Here is a 21482-nt window from a genome sequence, read left to right on the forward strand (position 1 = left end):
GCACTGACTGCACCTGTGCTATCAGGCATGCAAGAGAAGGGCTTCCTCATACTCTGCCTCCCTGTTGTACACGTTTATTCCCAGTCCACGAGCAATACATACCGCTTGGCTGAGTTGGACCTACGCCAGCACTCTTCTGGTACAGTCAACAGAACAAAAACAGAAAATTGAACAGAATAAACAAGCAGAATGGCAAATATTTGGTTCTTGTCCTTCTAATTTGTTTAATGCATTCCTGCCTAAGGGAATAAGGGGGGAAGGGGAGTTGCACACATTGCAGCTGTAAGAATAGTTTCTTTTTTTTCTGCAGTTATCTCCATCACCTAACAGGACATAAATCTCTGGAAGAGGGGCTCTTTCAGTTGTTTTCCTAGCCAAACTGTAATTAAAATATCATCTAAAAAGCAAAAGGGGATGAACAGAATCCCATCAGATTTTTAAAGGATGCCAGCCAGAGGGACCTTGAGAGGTGGGCCTGTGCAAACCTCATGAAGTTCAGCAAGGCCAAGTGCAAGGTCCTGCCTGCACCTGGGTCGGGGCAATCCCAAGCACAAATACAGGCTGGGTGGAGAAGGGATTGAGAGCAACCCTGAGGAGAAGGACCTGGGGGAGCTGGTTGATGAGAAGATCAACAAGAGCCAGCAATGTGCGTTTGCAGCCCAGAAAGTCAACCACATCCTGGGCTGCATGAAAAGCAGTGTGGTCAGCAGGGCGAAGGAAGTGATTCTGCCCCTCTGCTCTGCTCTAATGAGAACCCACCTAGAGCCCTGCGTTCAGCTCTGGGCGCCCAACACAAGGACATGGACCTGTTGGAGCAAGTCCAGAGGAGGGGCACGAGGATGATCAGGGGGCTGGAGCACCTCACCTGAGGGAGCTGGGGTTGTTCAGCCTGGAGAAGAGAAGGCTCCAGGAACACCTTATGGTGGCCTTCCAGCGCCTACAAGGGGGCTACAGAAATGATGTGGAGGGACTCTTGGTCAGGGGGTGTAATGACAAGACAAGGGGGAATGGCTTTAAACTGAAAGAGGGGAGACCTAGATTAGATGTTAGCAGGAAATTCTTCACTCAGAGGTTGGTGAGGTCCTGGCACAGGCTGCCCAGAGAAGCTGTGGATGCCCCATCCCTGGAGGTGCTCAAGGCCAGGCTGGATGGGGCTTTGGGCAGCCTGGGCTGGTGGGAGGTGTCCCTGCCCATGGCAGCGGGGTGGGACTGGGTGGGCTTTAAGGTCCCCTCCAACCTAAACCATGCTATGATTTTTGATAAAAGAATAGAGAAACAAAGTCTTCACAGAACTCAACTCTAAATAAGCCTTGCATATCAGTGGCAAACAGTTGTAGCAATAAATCGTAATGTTGCTGTTGGGGCAAAAGAAATAAAGGGGACTGGAAGACTGAAAGCGTGAGGGAAAGTTTGGGGAGAGACAAAACAGCTACAAAATAAACTAAAACAGTGGTAAAACAGACAACAGTCAGGCTTAGATCCTCCTTTTTATTTATACAGAAAGTATTATACTTCTATTTGCTTCCATATAAACTTTGATCAGCTTGTAGGGAAAACATGCTGTGCAATAACAAAAGGGTCTGCCCAGAAAGCAGCATCCCTCAGCACTTGGGCTCCCCCCTCACACCTACCTACAAGGTAACAGGGCTGTGAGCAACCATGTAAGCAAGTATTACTGGCACTGCTGCTGTCTGTCCCCGAGCAGCAGCTAGGACGTCCTGACCACACGCTCTTAATGCTTGATATAAAATCTGCATCTTCAGCTCTGGGGGAATGTTACCAAGAACACAGGAAGGTAGTGTTTGTTTTTGCAGTAACCAACAGGGACAGCAGCAGCTAACACAAAGCAGTGCCCTACATCTCTCCAGCACCAATAAAGTTATCAAGCACTATTAAATAACTCAAGCAGAAATACAGGTATTATTTCTCATCCTGTCCAGTTTTGAACACGCGTTATTAGGATTACGTGCTTGGACTTTCCAAACAAACAGACTCTTGGCAATTGCAGAAAACCGTCAACCAAAAACGAGCACGGCTATTTACGGAGAGAGCTTTGAAAGCCCAGCCAATTATCCACAAATTCCGAGCACAACTGCGTGCAGTGAACTAATACAAATGAGGCACTGGAGCAAACAGTTTCAGAAGCAGCGTGATACCAGGTTTGTAAACCAGGCCTATTTCATCTGCTTTAGGCAATAGAAAAAGAAAGCCAAGTGGCAACTGCACTCGTGTCCTCCTGAACGATCGAGACTGAAGTCACGGGGATGTATTTCAGAGCACTGAGATGCAGGGAACTTCAGTGATTTTAAAACAGACAGAACTCAGGCTTTGCACAGCACGCTTACAGATCACCCCTCTTCACTCCCCCATGAGCTACAAAGCCAGCGTTAACCTCACAAATTTCTTGCCAGTGATTTTCATTTTACCAACTCTTCAATCATGCTCCAAATTTTTAACACTATCCAAGGCTGTTTCACAGCTTCAGAAAGCAAATGTATTTCCTTCAGCTGCCCCCAAACCCATGGAAGATCAGGAAATCATTTGTGCATACAGGGCCATAGGCAGGGCCTGTTCCACGCAGTGCACTCCTTTGGTCCCAAACCAACACTTGGAGCAACTCTCCCCTGCTCTGCAATTGCTTCATGCAGTTACCGAATGCGTACCCATCTGAATTGCCCTCAGCACCAAGACTTTGCCCCTTGCTGTTGCAAACCTCTAAGTTTATCCAGCACTTCAAAAAAGAAAGCAGAAAAGCAGGTATTCCTGAAGACGAGCAGTTACGACATTACCAGCGTTATAGGAATCTGTCATAACTTCCTTTCCATGCTTGCAGTTTTATCAACACAGGGATCTCATGGAAATTTCTAAAAAATTTCTAGGGTTTGCTCTAGATACCCATGTTTTTAGTCAGAACCATCTGGTAACTGAGTGATAAAAACTGATCACAGTTGGGAGCATTCAAAAGACCTCTGGTGTTTGTGGTCGGGTCACAAGCTCGTCATGCAAAGCACTGTCTTTATTTTTACACAGTCACAACATGACTGCATGGAAGAGCTCAAAAATGATTCGTCAAAGAGATTTAAAAAATTAAAAACCAACCCCAAAGGTAGCATAGCATTTACAATGCCCATGCAACTCATGGACTCAGTAGATTTGGAGTACTACTGCTCCATGGACAAGAAACTCCTCAAGAAGTCCACTGGATTCAAAGACGGGCATGACCAAGAACTTAATCACAAGCAAGATAAATCTGTCTGTCTGCTTTGGAAACAGGAAGCAAGCAAGCAAGCAAATAAATAGCATCCAGGACAAAAAGTCCCTAAAACATTAGCAACAAATCTACAGGAAATTATGTAAGGGTCCTTTCTCATAAAGAAATATATATTAAAAAAAAAATCACAAAATGTTCCCTCTGGCCTTGCCATTGCTTTGATTAGGCTTTTAAGAGAGAGCCTTGCAGTTACATTTAAGTCTCAATCAGTGCAATTGTGAGCTGAAGTGTACATGCAACTGGCTCTGACTCTCATCAGCACATCAACACTCATCACTCACGTTCATTAAAACGATTCTGAGAACTACCAGAAGCACATGTAGCCCGCACCTCTTCACCTGTGTCACCCTCAGATCTCTAACCTTCTTGACACTGCAGCACAATTACAGTTGCTTGATCTGCTTGAACTTTCTCAGGAATAAAAGGAACCAATTCAAACCTTCACAAGCCAGTATCATTAACACACCTGAAAAAACTACCTGCTAAAAAAAAAAAACCAAAAAACTCCAAAACCAAACTACACCAAACCCAAAAAGCATAGCAAAAATCCATCAAAGCCAAACTCCTAATTTCCACAGCCATTTTTATCCAGGTCAGTACATTTTATAAAACCCTTCATCTAGCATATACTGTCTCAATAACCATAGCATTTATACGTGTCACAGCTACCTTCCTCCACAGAAAAGCAGTTGACATGTAATGTTGGTGACAGGCCCAGAGATCCCACAAATGTCTTGCAAACTGCAGTCTGACCATACCAGCAGCAGGAGGTCCTCATGCTTGGTGTGGTACCTCAGTGATACTCAGCTGTAAACAGGAAATCCAAACTTCCCACACTGGAGCTGGAAGGCAATGGCGAGCTTTAGACCTAGTGCTACCCAGGAGCTAACTTGAACAGTGTGCCCAGAGCCCGGCTTTTTCTGACTGTTTTGTTCTCAGCACCTTCAAACTGCTGCTCTCACTGCAACCAGCCTCTACGCGTTCATAGTAATCCTCTTGACACTCATTTTCAGAGGCTGTGATAAGCAGTTCTTGGTATTCCTAGTTTGTGGGTGGAAGATGGAATTATAAAAGAGAAACTAGAACTGGGGGAGGTGTTTAGTAGCTTGGATGCATCGTGACAATTTAGATGCACGTATAGGATTAACCAAGTTATATCTCGAGTGCTTAAACTCCCTCTGCACCTACCTGCTCTTGATCTTTTTGTTGTGGCAGCACCTTTTTTCCTTTTACTAAATACCAACTCATACTGTATGTAATCAATGCAACAAGCACAAGGATACAACAATTTATATCCTATATGTGCAAAGGCATTTATGTGGCCCAATGAAGTAATGCTACCAACAGGGTGAGAAGAGACAGAACAGATGACAGGAATATTGTCAAGATGGGCACAATGTCAACTTAAAACCTCAAAATTACTTGTCAATACTGACCACTCAAACAGCAATTTCTCCACAACATTTTCCCTCTCACCCTTCCCAAGAGCTCAGAGCCCTCCAACACGGTTTCTGAATGTGCAGCAGAAGTAGCCTGCAGCTCCCAAGGAATCCATTTTGCCAAGTCACGACTTAGGCTGTGACTCCAGGCACAAGCACACGCACACTGCTGAGCATCCCTCAGACAGCACGGTGCAGCCAACTTGCCAGGAGCAGCCTGCCACACTACATACCCGTATCTGCAGAACCTGATTCCTCCTTAGCCTTTGGGATCAAGGTGCCCCAGCTGTAGGCTAAAGACAAACAGACAACACTCCCAGCCAAATGACGTAGGAAAATCAGTGTCACTGTGACCGCCTCCCACTGAGCTCTGCTCAAAAAGCACTGCTTGTCAGTGGGTTCGACAACAGGCCCACATTAACAGCTTCTGCATTTCATTTGCCTACAAATCTAGAGCAGGCAGATCTCAATTTGCCTACACTGCAGTTTAGAGACCACCAGCCCAGGGTGTTATTTAGCAAACGTTAATAGATCTGTAGCCCACAACAGGTGTGAGGGAACTTCCTCTTCTTCCATGTGGACAGATTCAAAAACATTATTTGTTGGTTATTTTCTTTACTAGGTCCCTAAGCTACTGAATGCGTGGCTCACCAGGAGGAGCTGCTGCCTCTTGCTTTCGACAAACATTACAAGTTACCAGAGCAAGAATACATTGCCAGGATCAGGTAATTCTAACCCCACGGTAAGGATACTGGCACCACAGACAATGCTGCACCACCTATCAGTGCAGAAACCTGCAGCATTAAACACCACCCTACTCAGCTCACAGTCCATCACTGACTAAATATTCACATATATTCAACTTATGCTTTGCGTGAAGTGGCCAAGGAAATACACTTGCACAAGACATTAAGAAACAGAGGGCCAAAAGCTGCTATAAAGCAAGAATCGCCAAATACAACCCTCTCTGCAACGACAGGACGATATCCTGCAGGATGGACTAGGCTAATCCTGTTATAACCTCACTCCTGATTCAGCACAACAAAGAACTATCATTTCTCACAGCAAATCCAAGGCTGATTTTTTTCCTCTCCTATCTCAAGTCAGAAACTACTTAACAATGGACATGGGAAAGTATCAATTTTCATTTCTACACTGAGCTAATGTCAGGAATCAAATGGTTTCCTATCTAAAAAATTCTGAATTGCCACAAATTTTGTAACTCAATAGTGACAGGATCCTTTGCAGCCCCAGCTGGACCTCATGATAACCCTCAATGATGCATGCAGGATGAAAAAGCTGGAGCTATCTTGTCTACCATTTTCATGGTTCTGTGTCATCCCAGGCAGTCTTGCCCACAGCCAGAGGAGCATCTCTGCCCTGATTTCACTTTGTGTCTAGCAGGAAAGAGTTTCCTTTAAAGAAAGTGAAGGGACAGAATGAAAGAAAAGGGAAACAGACCTAACGCTGCCAGGCTTCTCCCTCCTGATTCCCTGCCTCCCACCAGCCAGCACGGAGCGGCCTCTTCTCCTCATGCTCTCCCTCATTCAAGTACACGTTTTTCCTTATCTGTTACCCTCTGCTGGCCATTTACTTTGAGCTATTTGTTATCAAATGGAGCCTTGCAATAGCTGAGATAAGCCAGAGGGAAAGCAGGAGCGAGGTGAGGACAGTAGCCTCCTATTCTGAAGGGTTGCAGCCTATTTCATCCCATCAGACATCCTGATCTGCCAGATATCACAGGCTTCAGTCAGAGGAAACAGAGAAGGGATTTCTACGGCTGAAGCGAACCAAGTGACAAAACACACGAGCTTTGCAATGAAGAAACTGACACCTCTGTCCTCCTGGGGACAGATGGTTTCTTTCCCTGACTTTATTGTGGTCATCTGTTGTCATATAGGTGGAAAACAAAGTGCTTTAGGCAGCACCTTCTCCAGGGCTGGAAAAGGTATTTAAAACTTTGTAAGCCACCCAAGAACAGGCAAAATGCCCTTTGCTGCCACACTGCACTATAAATCTGGCAGAGGAAAAAAGACACAGTGTTCTGTCAGGCACTACAACAGCACAGATAGCCGGCTCTAATTACAGTCTCTGTGCCACTATATTCATCATCCCAAACTAACTAGATTCATTATTACAGACACTGAGAGGGAAACAGGAATTCCAATTTAAATCTGCTGCTGTTTTTAAAACGTTGACAGAAATCAGAAGATAAGCGAGGCTAATGACATCTCTTGCGCTCCCTACCTTAGAAAGGAGAATTTTCTGTTTGAGCTGTCATAATATATAAGCAAAGGTTTTCCAAGAGACTCCAGCTTGGAGTTTCCAAGCCAAAATCGACACTTGGTAGTTCTCAGCCTATGACTTAAGCTGCCAGCAGGTTCTAGCACAGCAAACACAATTAATTTAGTACCAAACTCAAATTATTCTGAGTACCACATTCTCTTGAAGGCCAAAAAGAAAACTGTATCAGAGTCTCTGGCACACCTTCGGGTTTATGAAACACATGCTCAGATCACCTGGAAGTACCAATTCAATCTGTACCAGGTGCGAGCACACGGCCACATTTCTGCTGACTTCGCCACAGGACATGGGGCAGTATTTCAGCTGGACAACTCCTATAAAGCTTCTTGAACTTTTTGAACAACCTTGGACAAGCAGCACGAGGACGTGCTAGCATTTTAGACTTTGCACCGTGCAGCTGGTAGGACTGCTGGTCTGCTGTCAGGCACCTTAAAACCAAATTTTCCTCCTTGGGAATTCTCAACCTTGCACAACGAGAAAAATGATGAGTCCAATTTCAACCTAGACGAATCTGAAGTTATGGCCGTGGGGCATTTTTTTGACCCACTATCATACTATTTAATTCTCATTACCATGCTAATGCAGTCTGACTTATCCGGCAATGACTAAGGTGCATTTACCCTTCCAAAGAGAAAAAGTTAATTGGAAAACACCCAGGAGATTTTCTTCATTTTAGCTCTACGCAGTGGAAATAACAATCCAGCAAGATCTAGTGGAGGTGGTCATTATTCTCAGCGGACAAAGAATCTCATCAAGAATGAGCATTAACAATATCTAGTAATTCTGCAATTGTGTATTCTGTGTCCCCAGCTCCAAACAGGTGAGCATTCACACTTCAAACCAGCAAACAAACCAACCAACCATCCTCATCCTTTAAATTTTCTAATCATACCTTTCCCCAAAGCAAGTATTTTACTGTGACAAAGGTCAAGTGCAAGCACAATGCTTAAAAATCAGAGAGCACCATCAAGAGCTTTACCAGACCACAAGATTTCTACCATATACTAGATCTAAAACAAAATAGTATCTGGAATTCAGGTAATGCATTGCTATTGGGACAATACTGTGATGACACAATGTTACTGTAACATGCCTACATATTAATTTCTTCTTTTCTTGAAGGCAACCATTCTTTAGTTTCCATTGCTTTATTTCCTACAGATTAGGTTACATAAAGCTGGCAGCTACCACAAATACGCTGACTCTGTCTTCTGCTCCAGAACAGAAGGACGTGCAAATGGCACCGCAGAGACTAGTCGCTGACCAAAACCAGTTGATCTTTTCTCTCCAGATTGTTAAAAATATGTGAATCTAACTATATGCAGAACAGTGTCATAGTATAAAATGTACAGTATAAAACCAAACAACCAGAGCACACTTCTGTTAGGATAACTGCAGTTAAGTGCAGATATAAGCTCAAATTCCATGCGCCACTCATTTGGATCAGTGAACTGCATAGGCGTAAGAGCTCCCACATGCAATTACAATTGGGGTGCGACAGTATTTAGGAGGCAGCTGACCTTTTTAAGTGGGCAAAGAGGAAATTCACGGAATTAACAAGGTAACCTAAAAAGAGAAAGAAAATCCAGCCAACAATTTTTCACCAGGAAAAAATCTAGTTACTGCAGGACAGACCGCTTACAGAAACCATGAAGCTTTCCCTCCTGGGGCTAGCAGAAATGGAAAACTGAATGGAATTAATCCTCATGCTATTTTGGGAAAGGTGCAAATAACTACATTATCGTTTGTTGACTGCTCTGACAGTGCCTCTCCTTTCCCTTGCAGGTTCGCACTACTGGCAGGAACTGCTCAGACAGCCTGCCTCCTACTGCGAGCAAAGAATTCAAAGATGAAATGGAAATAGCAGTGAATCTCAACCATTAAAAAAGAAGGACAAACATTTCCTTCCACAGGTCCTATAGGTGCCTTGAAGCCCACTAGCTCTCTAAAACTGTTAATAAACATGAACTGTTTTATCAGTTGCCTACAAAAATGTTACGTTCCTCATTGCTTTGATATCACACAACTAAAAGCAAAGAGACGAGCAGAAAATTCCAATGAAACACAGTTCTGCTTTTACCTGGCATTGGCTCCTTTAAGGTCACGGAAGTGTGTGAGTAAAGCTTTCACTACATCATTGCAGACAACTTTAACTACATCAATGTGACTCAGCCTCTGTCGCAGCTGCTTGGCAATCTCCCAGAAGTCTTCAGACAGCAGCTGGTACAGCTGCCCTTCATCTCTGCTGAGTGGCCCATACCAGGACAGGATGTAATCTCTGTAGCTGTAGTCAAACACTGAAAGGAGAAACAAAACAATCAATAGCAAGAACTGTGAAAGGGGAAGGCACACCAGGATAGACACTGAGCCCTCCACCCATCTCCTCAGTAATAAGATGGGTAACAGGTTTCATACCTTCTCCTTTAGGCTTTAAATTCTCCCCAGTGCCAGGTTGGCAAAGCTACAGAAATCGGCACCTCCCAGGTTACTGGAGGTCACTTTGCAAAGCAAAGCCTGTAAGTGGATTTGCTCGGTCAGCCAGGTTACAAGCGACACACTAACCCCAAACTAGGCTCTGTGTCTCAGTAGCGGATTTGGTTATACGAACTGTCACATAATCTGGCTGTATCTAGGCTGCTGCAGACTGAAACCAACCTTCTTCAGACACAAACTCAGTCTCCACTCCAAAGTCACTGTTAAGAGAGGAGGTGGTAAGATTTTGTATCTCAATAGACATACCTAACACTACAGAAAGGACGTTATAGGATTGGTAGAGCTAGAGATGGAAGAGAAGAAGTAGATTAGAAAGACAACATGAATTTCAAAGCTGAGGTGATATTCCAAACTGTAGCTACAAGCAAGAGGATTGCTGTAATGGCGCGGTCCATGACAACACCTTCTTCTACTAGTTTTTCTTTCTGACAACACTTGTGTGTCTCCAGTTTTACTGATGCATTACTAGCAGATGTTCCTGGAGTTCTGGGAGGGAGCAGGAAGCCTTAAGGAAGCGTGCACAAGCCACATTTAGCATAGCCAGCAAGGTGGGAATGAAGCTGGGGAGGAGGGGGGCAGTGAATGGGATGCAAATCAACTTGGAATTAACAGAGGGGTAACTGGACAGGAAGGGAGGGGGAAAAAAAATAAAGAATAAAAAGTCGCATGCCTGATAATCTGAGCAGGTGGTTCCTTACCAGACATCCTGATTTCAGAGTTTTTTGTTTTTTTAAATGTCAAAAGTACACCTACTTTGTCACTGTAAGCCTATGGTTTAAAAAATCATGTGATTCCACTATTTTTTAGCTTTCACTTCGATTGAAATTATTTTTTTGGCAGTCTAGTAAACTATAAAAAGCTCCCTGGCACTATGACAATGAATTAGTAACATAGTAATAGCATAACAACTTACGCTGAATACTTCCGCCTCCCTGAAATACTAGGAGGCTTCATCCTACATCACTTCAACAAAAACATTTCAAAAGAAAAGATTAAATTTTCTGAAGCATTTGACTAGAAACCCTTATCAATCAATTCTGCAGGTTTAAGAAACTGACTCACTTCACTGAGATGGAATACGTTAAGTCATTTACTAAGTCAATTCAAGGCTTTCAAATGAATTATTCAGAAAAACATTTCACTAAATAAACACATAAATAAGTAAATAGAGGTTCTGAAGTTTTCTTTTTGATAGATGTGAGAAAAAATACAGTCATATTGCAAGATGATAATTTCAAACTTTAATACAGACCCAACTTCTTTACTTTTCTAAAACAGAAGTTATATTTCATTGAAATCTGCCCTGCCACCAACAAATACCATGAAGTGATTATAACAGTTACAAAAGGCAGTGGTCTTCTGCTGATCTGATAAGCTTCTGATAAGCTGAGGAATAACCCCTCAATACACCTAAGAGCTATTAGGAACAGCATTTTGAAAACTGAGGGTTATTCTTTATCTCAAGTGTCCCATGACAACGCACATTTTAAGCATCTATTTTTCCCACAGCTGTCCCCCTGTCCTTCTGCAACCACCTTTTTCTAATGGCTTTGCCTCAGTTGCAGCATTTGAAGAGCGATGGAAGGCTATCACAGTACACATTCTCTTCTCACCTACCCTGAAAAAGACCTGTGTTCTTGAAGGCAATCAAAAGACACTGCCTTTCGGTACTTGTGATTATCACCCCTGGCTGACAGTGACTTAGTTTTTCAGATTCTCTTACAGACACCCTTGCACTCATTTTAGAGTGAAGCAGCATACTTTTTCACCATCCCTTGGCTAAGACAACGAGTCATGGTATAGAGGAGTGGTGGCTCCTTACCTGTATTGGGCAGACCTCTACAGAACAAGAGAAAACTTGTATCTCTATCCCTCAGGCTATATTCTCTTTCAGAACACACGCCTATTCCACCTGAGCCTTAGTTTATAACTGTACTTTCAGGCAGCTCCTCTCCAGAATGAACTCTGTTGCTCATTCTCTCCATAATCACAATTACGTACAACTTTAAGTCTCTCTGCTCTGGGACAGCACATCAGAATATGCAACAATGCTAATTAGTAAGGAATTACGAGAGCCCAACTCTTGCAAATTTGTTATGCTCCCTGTTGAAATACCTGAAGCAAGAGCTATCACAATTGGAAGACCGCTGCTCAGGCAAAGCAAGGTGATGGTCTGGCTCTTTAGGTGCATGAACATTAAAGATCCATGAGATCTAGTACTGATATTAAGCTAAAGGCAAAATGTCTCCGATTATTACCAAAAAATAAGCTGTGCAAGTATGAAATACTTCACTTGGGTTTCTGTCAGTTACCCACTTTGAACACTTTAAATGGATTTCCCCATTCTAAACCCTATTTTCTGCACCCTACCTTTTATAACTCTCTTCCTCTATACCTTTTCTATGGTTTGCTTGCCATCCGTGAGCTTTGTTACCCTTCCTGAATCACTACCGTTTAAGTGTCTTGCTTTCTATAAAACCTGGGGTACTTTAAAGCCTAGAATATACGTCCAAATGAGCACTGAGACAGCTTTTAGCATTTTTTATTTATTTTAAAACCAGATACCAACAAGGCAAAGTATTAAAACAACCAGCCACAGCCACTAACAGCACCCTGTCCTGGCATAGGACCCTGCCTCATCCACGTGTGTCATCCTGGCCATGATGTGCTGTGGCTGCCTCAGGTGCCTGCCTAGCGATGCAGCTAGTGTCTCTTTCAGCTCTCTGCAGAAACACAGAAAAATCCAAGAGCACAGCTTGCTTTCTTCAAAGGAAAAACCTGCCCATCAGCCTGTTGTCATTGTTTCTCCATCACGCACTGAAGCTTTGAAAACAACTGGTCAGAAGACAAGAAAGGACTGACAGGATAAGAATAACACACTTTAGGGCAGTCTCTTACCCCAGCTAACTCAGCTGCTATAGACAAATTTCTTCAGATGTGGTGACAGCAATGAGTCTGGTGCAAAACTGTAGAAATTTCTACAGAGTTTTCTAAATTAGTTATTAGATCTGAGTCCCCAGTTGTTATAATCTGATTAAAAAACAATCCTGCATCAGTGTGAACATGGGCCTCCTCCATGGCTCTCTTAAAGACTGCCAGGAGTGCTGGGACATGCAGCCAGAAGTTTTGTGGACGGGTTAGTGAGGACACCCCTCCAGACTCTTCCTTCCATCTCTAACCCCACACAGGTAGGAACTGCTAACCCTTCTTCTGCATTCATTTAATGTTCAGTGGCACCGCAAGAAGCAGTGAACCAGACTAGCTTCAAATCTGCAATATGCAGAGCTCCACACTAGGCAGCTCTTACACTGCTAAGATTCACTACCCAGCTTTATGGGAGAGAAAAAAAAAAAGAAAAAACACACACACACGCGTGGGAATTTGAATAATAAGGCCTAAACACCTACCCATTTTCTCAAAAGGCAGACCTGAAACGTTGTCCCTACGCAAAAACATAGAGACTTCTGCTTTGCAAAGAAAAAATAAGTATCCTTTCCTGAAAGCACTGGATAGAATTGTTACACTACATCAATTTCAAAACTCTTCTGTGACTGTATTAGCAACAGAAAGGAAGGTACAGCTACAACACTTGCCTGAGCACTTGCTTGCAACGGCAAGTATCGCTGGTAGTAAAATGGAAGTACAACATTAAGGCGAATTCTGTTAGGATCCTGCATCAGCAAACCACCACCAAACAGCCAGCTATAATGCTGTGTTGCTACCACACCAGATTTAAGATACATGATGTGGTTATCATAAGATAGACCTGAAGAAAATAAAAATTTAGCAGATGAAAGACAATATGCTCTCATAACTACCTGGCAAAGAGCTGTTCTATACAACTTGTTACAGCTACTACTTTTGTCCACTGCCCAAATCCAGTTCAGTCAAAAAAAGCCCCATCTTCACCCTCAAAGAACAAGATAAAATATTACAGCCACTCTACTGAAATCCCTGAAAAATCACTAATAAATAATCTGCATATGTGCAACTCTGTCATTTCCAAGATAGTGATTTTTAAATCTAAAGGTATAAAGGCCATTATTCACCTGATGTATTTTAGATTTTATTATGTTTTAGCTATACAACACAAATCAAGATGATGAAGTTTCATACTTAACATGATCTTCATTTATTGAAGTTGCCCGTGCTCACTAAACCTTTATTTAGACCTGGCTCCTAGAGGCTGGCAAAAAACTGTGTGAACCTGCCCCAGTCACTGGCAATAATGATGTTGACATCTGAGTTCTGTTGGTCAATTTTGTGCTTGGAAAAATATTGGTATTTCTGGGAGTTCAGTCACATTTTATGACATTATTCAGCCTCAATAAAACTCACTTTTTTTTATAGCCTAGATGTTATTATTGCTCCTACGCAAAAAAGACCATGCCTGTACAGTTTCCCATTTCACATCGTGTTATTTTTATCAACTTTTTCTTGACATTTGCTTAATAATTACTATGAATGTGTAGGGGAAAAAAAAAAGGAAAATTCCAAATATACAAACAACAGAGAAAAAATAAATGTGTTATAAATATCCAGGAGACACATTAAAAAGTATCAGACTAATTTCTGTTCAAATGATTTTGCCCGTGTAGTCTCTGCCAAGAGAGTTCTTAGATCCAAGTGTTTGAATCCCAGTAGCAGAGAGAACATGAATTCAAATTAGGCCTCGGTCAGATTTTGGACCCAAACAACCGATTTTTGAGAGCTGTGGAAAAAGACACAGCTTTTCAACTAGCGCCACAGAAGGTATTGCATTTTTTTTTCCTTAAATGTCAATGTGTGGGTCTTAAACTGGAATGTTTTCCCTTTTGTAAATGGAAACCTTACTCTGATATTCTTCTAAAGGGTCAACAAGAATGCAGATGGGCGAGTTCTGATCCACGGGTATAAACTTATGAAATTTCCAAAATATTTTTAAACAAGGCAGCCTCAACACAGGAGTTAAGGAAGCTAAGCAGCTACAGAGTAAGAGACAGTTCCCTGGCACAGAAATATTTTCAGGGGTATGAAACAAAGGGAATGAATAAATAAGCAGTTTTCATAGTAGAAGAATTTCAGAAGTGGAGTTCTGCTGGAATTTGTTCTATGATCCATACTGTTTTACTTACAAATAATCCAGAAAAGCAGGTAAATAATACGAAGACCAATTTTCCAGATACTATTAAGGTAATGAAGATGAATATTGGCTGTGAAGAACATTAGAAGACCACAGAATATCAAACAATTAAAAATGGAAGATTAAAATTTAGTTCCTGGGAGTCCGGCTACACTCATGGCACAGAAACCTACTGATGGCTAGGGCCCTCAGCCTCGACAGCGTGCTGCACAAGAGTAGCTGGGTCTGACTGAGCACGACTGCTGCTGAGAGAGGCATTCCTGAGCTGCCAAATGACACGGGATGAAAACATGACGTTACCAGGTAAGGAACAGTAAGTGTTAAAAGAAAAGGCTAAGAGTATTTCTAAAACTGGCTTATCTTTTCTTTGTGTAAGAAATGAAGGGTGAACAAGAATCAAATTCACCTGTCAATAAAAAGCATGAAAAATCGTGGAAAAACACATTTTGATGTTAATCACCCAAGCACTGCTGGCTAAAAAAAGGACTCACCATTTTAAAACTGAAAGTTTGTTTTCCTTGTTGAATACAGCAGAAAGAAAATCTTTGTATAGCATTACACTTGTTCCAATTTTGCATGCTTAGATTTCATGAAACATCACACGGTAGCAGGGATAGTAGACAGCTTTCCCTCACCTTTTATCTGCAGCTTATGCAAGGATGCTACAACTAAGAGCAAAGAAGCACTCTGAAGCACTGTCCTTTTACGTTACTTGCTTGTCTATAGGAGATAGGAGTGAAGTTGAGAACCCAGCTGTAAACAGATGTAAACACAAGTTCCTTTTTGGTGGAGTAAGTGACTGCCATCGTTGAATGACAATTCCAGACACTGTTACACTGGCTTCAGCAAGAGAAGCTATTCAAGATGAAGGCGATTATTGTCTGCTGGTTAGTATCACAGGAAAACTATCTAAGCACTACAAAAAGTTTATTAAAATAACACCAATGACTGAAATGGAAACAATAACAACTCCTTCAATTAAAACTAAGGATAGCCAATGATGTCTATCCTTCCAACTAACTTAACAGCCCATGAGAACAAAGAAAATGCAATATAGCACAAGACAGCTTGTCAAGAGAGAGGTGTCACAGAACCTTGGAAAACTGTGCAATAATGTGGTGTCACTCTAACGAGAGAGAAAAGCGCATGCAGATTGGCTGTAACATCAGCAAAAATGTGGCAGGAGAGCAGAAGTCAACAGGTAACTCTGGAGGGATGCAAGACAGTTAACAACTAACAGTAAACTGACTGTTTAAAATAGCTGAAGAAGTCAGAACTAATCAAAAGGCTGTCTCTTCGTAACCGGCAACAGCAAGTCTGAAATTAAGTGATACTGGCTCCTCTGAAAACGTTATCCTTGCATCTCTAAGGTAATGTAAATAAAAGCAAAATCCGATTTAAAAATACATTGCAAAACCCCATTCACTCTGACAACATCTCAAAACCTCATGTGGCATCTGGGAATCTGAACTTAGGAATCTGAACTGTTCCAAGCTTGAAAATACGGAACTGAAAAGTCTACTCGATGGATCAGACTTTTTAAAACATTTTATTGAATTGAACATTAGACCTGGAGAGCAAGAAGTTGGCAAAAATTCCTAGGGTTCACAAATACTTTAATACTCATCACTGTGAGATTGACTGACATTAGCATATGACACTAATGAAACAGAAATAAATGTAGGATATGGTTTTTTATTTTTATATCACTAGTTGTGGGGTTTTTTTGTTTGTTTTTTAACTACAAGCTTGTTAAAAAAGGGTGTTAATAGTATTAAAATAATTACGTATTTCAGAACTGTCACAGGGCAAGGAATGTATCCTGTCTGTTTTCAGAGAGACTGACTGCTTTAGTATAATAAAAAAGTAAAATGTTTCTTTTTTTGAATTCATTTAGTACCTCAAATGTGAGCTGACTTAAACGCTTTGGGGGAAAAAATGCTTGCTTGAATCTACTTGTGGTAGAGTGAGAAGTCTCATCCTTGTTAAACTGCATAACAGAGAACAAGCTGGTTTTATTAGTCATTTAACCAGGCCTGGAAGAAGTACAACCAATCTGACAAGTTTGCTCTCCAAAATTCAGAGCGTGAATGGAAGGTAAAAGCTGTTCTGAAAAGAAATAGCAGTTAAGTAAGTTGTCACAACAGTAGCGTCTCAGCTCTGAAAAATGAATCACGAGTATATTGTTAACTTACTTGCAGCCTGACTGAGTAAGGATGGACTTATGAACCCAATTGAACAACCTAATGAATAAATAACCTCAGATGACAGCAGCTGCCATGTTGTCAAAAATGCAGAAGCTGTTTCTCTTCTATGCAAGCAGCAGGAGGAAAGTGTAACAAAATGCTTTCCCCCCCCCCAGTGACCCACAGTGCCTCTGGTCTCTCCCCAAACAGCCCCTCTACCTCTGATTCTGCGCTGATAATTTGAAGGCTTCTTTTCAAATTCCACTGTGGGTTATCCAAACGTACATTAAGCATGGGACAATACAGCAAATAACTTGTCTGTGCTTCTTTCTTAATGCAATGTTTAGACCTTACATCCATTTCATGTCATTGGGAATCCAATAATCTGACAGATTCCAGGTGGAAATGTTGCTGCTAACAAATGATATTTTATAACAGTTCACCTTCACTGAAACATGAAATAGTAAGTAACCTGTTCCAATTTTATGTTTTAGCTACATATCTTGATAACAGTTGTTCGTAAAAATAACTTTAGTAACATCACACATTCTAAGAAGTTTTCTAAGACAACCAAACCAGCTTGTTTAAAACAGAGTAACTGTAAAATACAAGCTTAGGATGCAGAAAAGGTAACAAAAAAACTTTCCTGCAAAGAAATCTCAAAAAAACAAAAGAAAGATGAAATATTTACAAAACACCCAAGTTGCACAAAATTTTAGAAATATATTTTTAAAACTACAGGATGCAAATGGATATGCATGTTCTTCTCTTAATATACAAGCTTTTTCCCCACAAATCCTCTCTAAGTTCCAACCTAGCAAAACATTTACAGTAACAAATTAAAAAAAAAAACTTGCTTCAAACTCATCTTCAACTTTATTGTAGAACTTCAGGTTCCACAATATTTTATAGTCAGGAGTCAGTTGAAAAACATGTGTGGAAATAGCAGTTCTTTCTTAAAAAAAATATAAAACTATTTTGAATTTATATGACCCATAGTTCCCATTTCACAACCTAAAGCCAAGGATTGCACTGGTGATCCACAGATTTCATATACCATAGCAGCCAGAAGTACAGATGATATTTCAGATTGTTTTCATGACAAGAATTTGACTAAATGGGAAGACTGATTACAAGTGTCTAGATTTTATCAGTTCAGAGATACCTGATCGAATCTTTGAAACGTTAGGTTTTTTGTTTTATGTATAAAGGACTCAATTTTCACATAATTTCCACATATTTCTGTGAAAACCAGAAGCTAAAATAACAAGATGTCAGCTAAACTGCAAAAACAACATCATGTTACCTACTGCATCGGATCTCTTGGCAAGACCAAGACTTGATTTTATTTATTTATCAAGGAATAAGAATCCAGGGTCACATTCTAAAATCCTGGCATATTCTGCAGCCATAGTTTGGTAAGAGCACAAGAGAGATACAGGATCTAATGCTCCTTTGTGCAAGTTAGGACTCACCTTCTTTCAGTGCTTTATCCATGTTGTGAGAAATGACTACTCTCCTTGACGGAACTGAATCATGGCAGCTCCCAGGCCAATTACTCTGAAATTCAAAGAGAACATTCATAAGAAGAAGGAATAAATCAAGAACGACAAAAACAGAACTGGAATTCAAGGTGGTAAGAGTGTATTATTTTTATTTTTAATATAGATATTGGCACTCCAAATGATTAAAACACATGAGTGTCAGTTTTCTATACATACACCATACATTGTACACTAAGCACACACGGATGCCCGTTGTTGGGTATTGCACATTCTACAACTTGACGGATCATCTTAAGGTTGCTTTGTTTGTAGAAGGGAACTGCATCCATTTGAAACTCAATGCAACTGAGCACAGGACATGCATTTAATAGAACAACTGAAAATCCTACACTCGGTACTTTCACACCTTTGGAAGATGTCAGAGAGAGACGTCAATAGCAGATAAATGTTTACAGCCTACTGCCATCATGGGCTTTCATTTAGCCTCATAAACCACTTTTAAAATAAAATTGAAGCCATTAGCTCTCTTAGAATAATTTTAATTCACATTCTTTTGGGCTTCTTCCTTCAAAAACATGTCTGGCCACTGCATTTTACGCTGATGTACAATACAAACATTTGTCTGTATTGAAGCATTAGTGTCCAAACAGGTGGGTGGACGAAGAAACATTTTTCAGGGTGTAGATAGAATTCTGTGATTCATGCTGTCCCTATATAGAAAGGGGTATAATTAACGTCAGAAATAGAAATTTGTCCCTGCCACCACTCAGCTTATTTCACTCCTCTTGATGGGAATTCAAACTCAGAGATGTAACTAACTAAAATTGGTGGTGGCAGACAACTGGGGAAGGGGAGTTAAGAGGCAGCTGTCCGGCTACACCAATTCACTTCTTTATGTAAGAAGAAAAAAAGAGCACAGCTCCACTGTGAGGAGATGGCACTTCCAAAGTGACCAATGACTCCAACATACACCAAGCAGAGAAAAAGGAAGCAGTATCAACTTCAAGGAGGGGTTAAGTAAAAACACCCTTTACTGTTTTTAAAGGTATGATGCCATTATTTCAGCTGATTTGCAGTTTACTACTCAGTGTATTTTGGTGTAATGTTCTCCTTCTACAGCAGATGGATGCACGCAGTCCAGTATAAAACACATCTAATGAGGCATAGGTGAAGGGGTCTCAGCACAACGACAAAATGAAGCCGTTCAGAGATTCTCGCACCTAACACACACCATTTCCACAGACACTTTCCAGGCTGCCAGAGTCCTCCTTTCACCCACAGTTAATTTCTTCCAGCATCTGGGTGAGCCAAAAAACACCCTCTAGGCTTCTTCCAGTCACTGCTGCTGTCTCATAGCCATTTTTCTCCCCTCTTGACAAGAGTACCAATGGCAAGAGCAGCAAGACTTCAGCATGCCTCCACTCGCAGCCCTTCTTACCCCTCCTTAACTACTGTTTCAATGCTAAAAACTGTTTAAAATGAAGAGAGGACCATCCAATTAATGAACCACCAGATTTCCATGGCCCCCTTTTACCTGAACATGGTGCTGGTACTAAAAGCTTAAGCCGTACCCACCTAAATGGTCCCCAAAAGTATTTTTATGTTTGGAAAGAACAATCAAGAGTAGCGTTTGTAAGACTCCAGCACACCACATCTGACTGCTTATTTTATCGTGCTTCCTCCACGCCAAGCTGATTTACTGCTAGTCATACAAGTGCTTCAGGATTTTTCTCCTTTATTTGCAGCATGATGTAAGATGATTGATAACCACACAAATTTAAAAGAGAAGGGAGAGACTCGCAGATACATTAAACATCCCTAATACATTCTGGGGGGTAAAGGAAAGAAAAAGGAAAAGAAAAAAGGATTCAGAGAGCTCCGCTGAGCAAAGTTGCTCAGGTCTTTCCGTAAAGCTAGCTCCTAAGCATGAGGCCACAACCCAGACTGAAGCTAAATGCTGAGCATACTCAATCTTCTCTAATACTTATGCTAGCTTTGGGTACACTACAGGATTAACCTTTCTGCTAACCTGAGCCCTAACTGCACAGAGGTCAGCAACCTCAAACCCCCAACTTAGACATCAACACTCCCCATTTGTGCACAGCTTGCAGTAAGTGTTTTTTCCAGCCTGCAGCATCAGTAAGTACACTCTTGAGGCACTGGGCAGATTACTCACTTCAAAACTAGTTTCAAAACTCCAACTGAGATAAGAAAATTATAAATGCTGAACTCTACTTTTGCCTCCTTACCAGCCTCTCAATTCCGGACTTCTCTACAGCAGAGAAAGAACACAAAACAAACGTTTTAAGAGGGGCTCCACAATTGTAACTAGCTCATTCCACAACGCAACAGCACGAAGCAATATACACAATTCCACAAGGCAAGCTTCCTACATCACTTGATTTTTTTTAACATTTCAGTCTTGAACACTCAGGTCGAGAACAAAACATGACCATTGCCTCAGTATTTAGCAGGCAGCACTTCACTGAGATACAAACTCAAGTTTCAGTTTGCTAGAATATTTCATTGGCAGTGCTCTCTGAAGTTGGTACATTTGATTTCTAAAAGGCACTATTTATTTTAAACGAGAAGCTGCTAACAGCATTGTTTAAAATGAGAAAGTTCAAGACAAATGATTAAAAAGAATTTTAAAGGTAAGAAGCAAACATGACCATTAGCAGTGGTGATTTTGCAGTTACACAAATGTAACTACCGAAGAGAAAAAAAAAAAAAAAAGATGCACAGCATATTGGCTTTTCTGAGAAATTTTCCATACCATTCCAGGCATTGCATACAATGACATGAACAGTCAGAGAAAATTACAGAGCAAGAAAGAAACCTATCTTTGACTTTGTTTAAAAGCAAATTTTCAAGGACAGGTAAGAATCTAACATATCAATAAACTCAAGCATTTAAACGTGCTGAAGTGAGGTTAGTTGCGTTTGTTCAGGCTTAAGAAGAAATAGTTAAAGGGAGACCTACTGCTGTCTTCAACCACCAGATGAGGGTAAAGAGAAGGAGCCACACTTTTTTGCAGCTGTATGGGACAAGGGGCAAAGGACAGAGGCTGTGACACGGGAAATTCCAATCAAATATAAGGTAAAATTACTTTAATCACAAGGCTGGTCAAATACCAGAACAGCAGGCCTGGAAGACCGTGGA

The 21482-nt window shown here is 41.3% G+C and overlaps 1 protein-coding gene across 4 annotated transcripts in view; it reads right to left on the reverse strand.

Annotated features, from left to right (window-relative positions):
* Window positions 1–21482, reverse strand: part of SNX25 (sorting nexin 25) — a 90379-nt gene that overhangs the window by 57665 nt on the left and 11232 nt on the right. For all 4 annotated transcript variants that reach the window (XM_083834242.1, XM_083834239.1, XM_083834241.1 and 1 more), the window contains 2 exons: window positions 18291–18375; window positions 9095–9311 (listed from right to left, as the gene is read on the reverse strand). In XM_083834242.1, coding sequence (XP_083690368.1) covers window positions 9095–9311; window positions 18291–18312 — 239 coding nt within the window. In that variant the 5' untranslated portion in view covers window positions 18313–18375. The remainder of the gene's footprint in view (window positions 1–9094; window positions 9312–18290; window positions 18376–21482) is intronic.

This window comes from Anser anser (assembly GCF_964211835.1).
Source record: "Anser anser genome assembly, chromosome: 4".
NCBI classification, from domain to species: Eukaryota; Metazoa; Chordata; class Aves; order Anseriformes; family Anatidae; genus Anser; species Anser anser.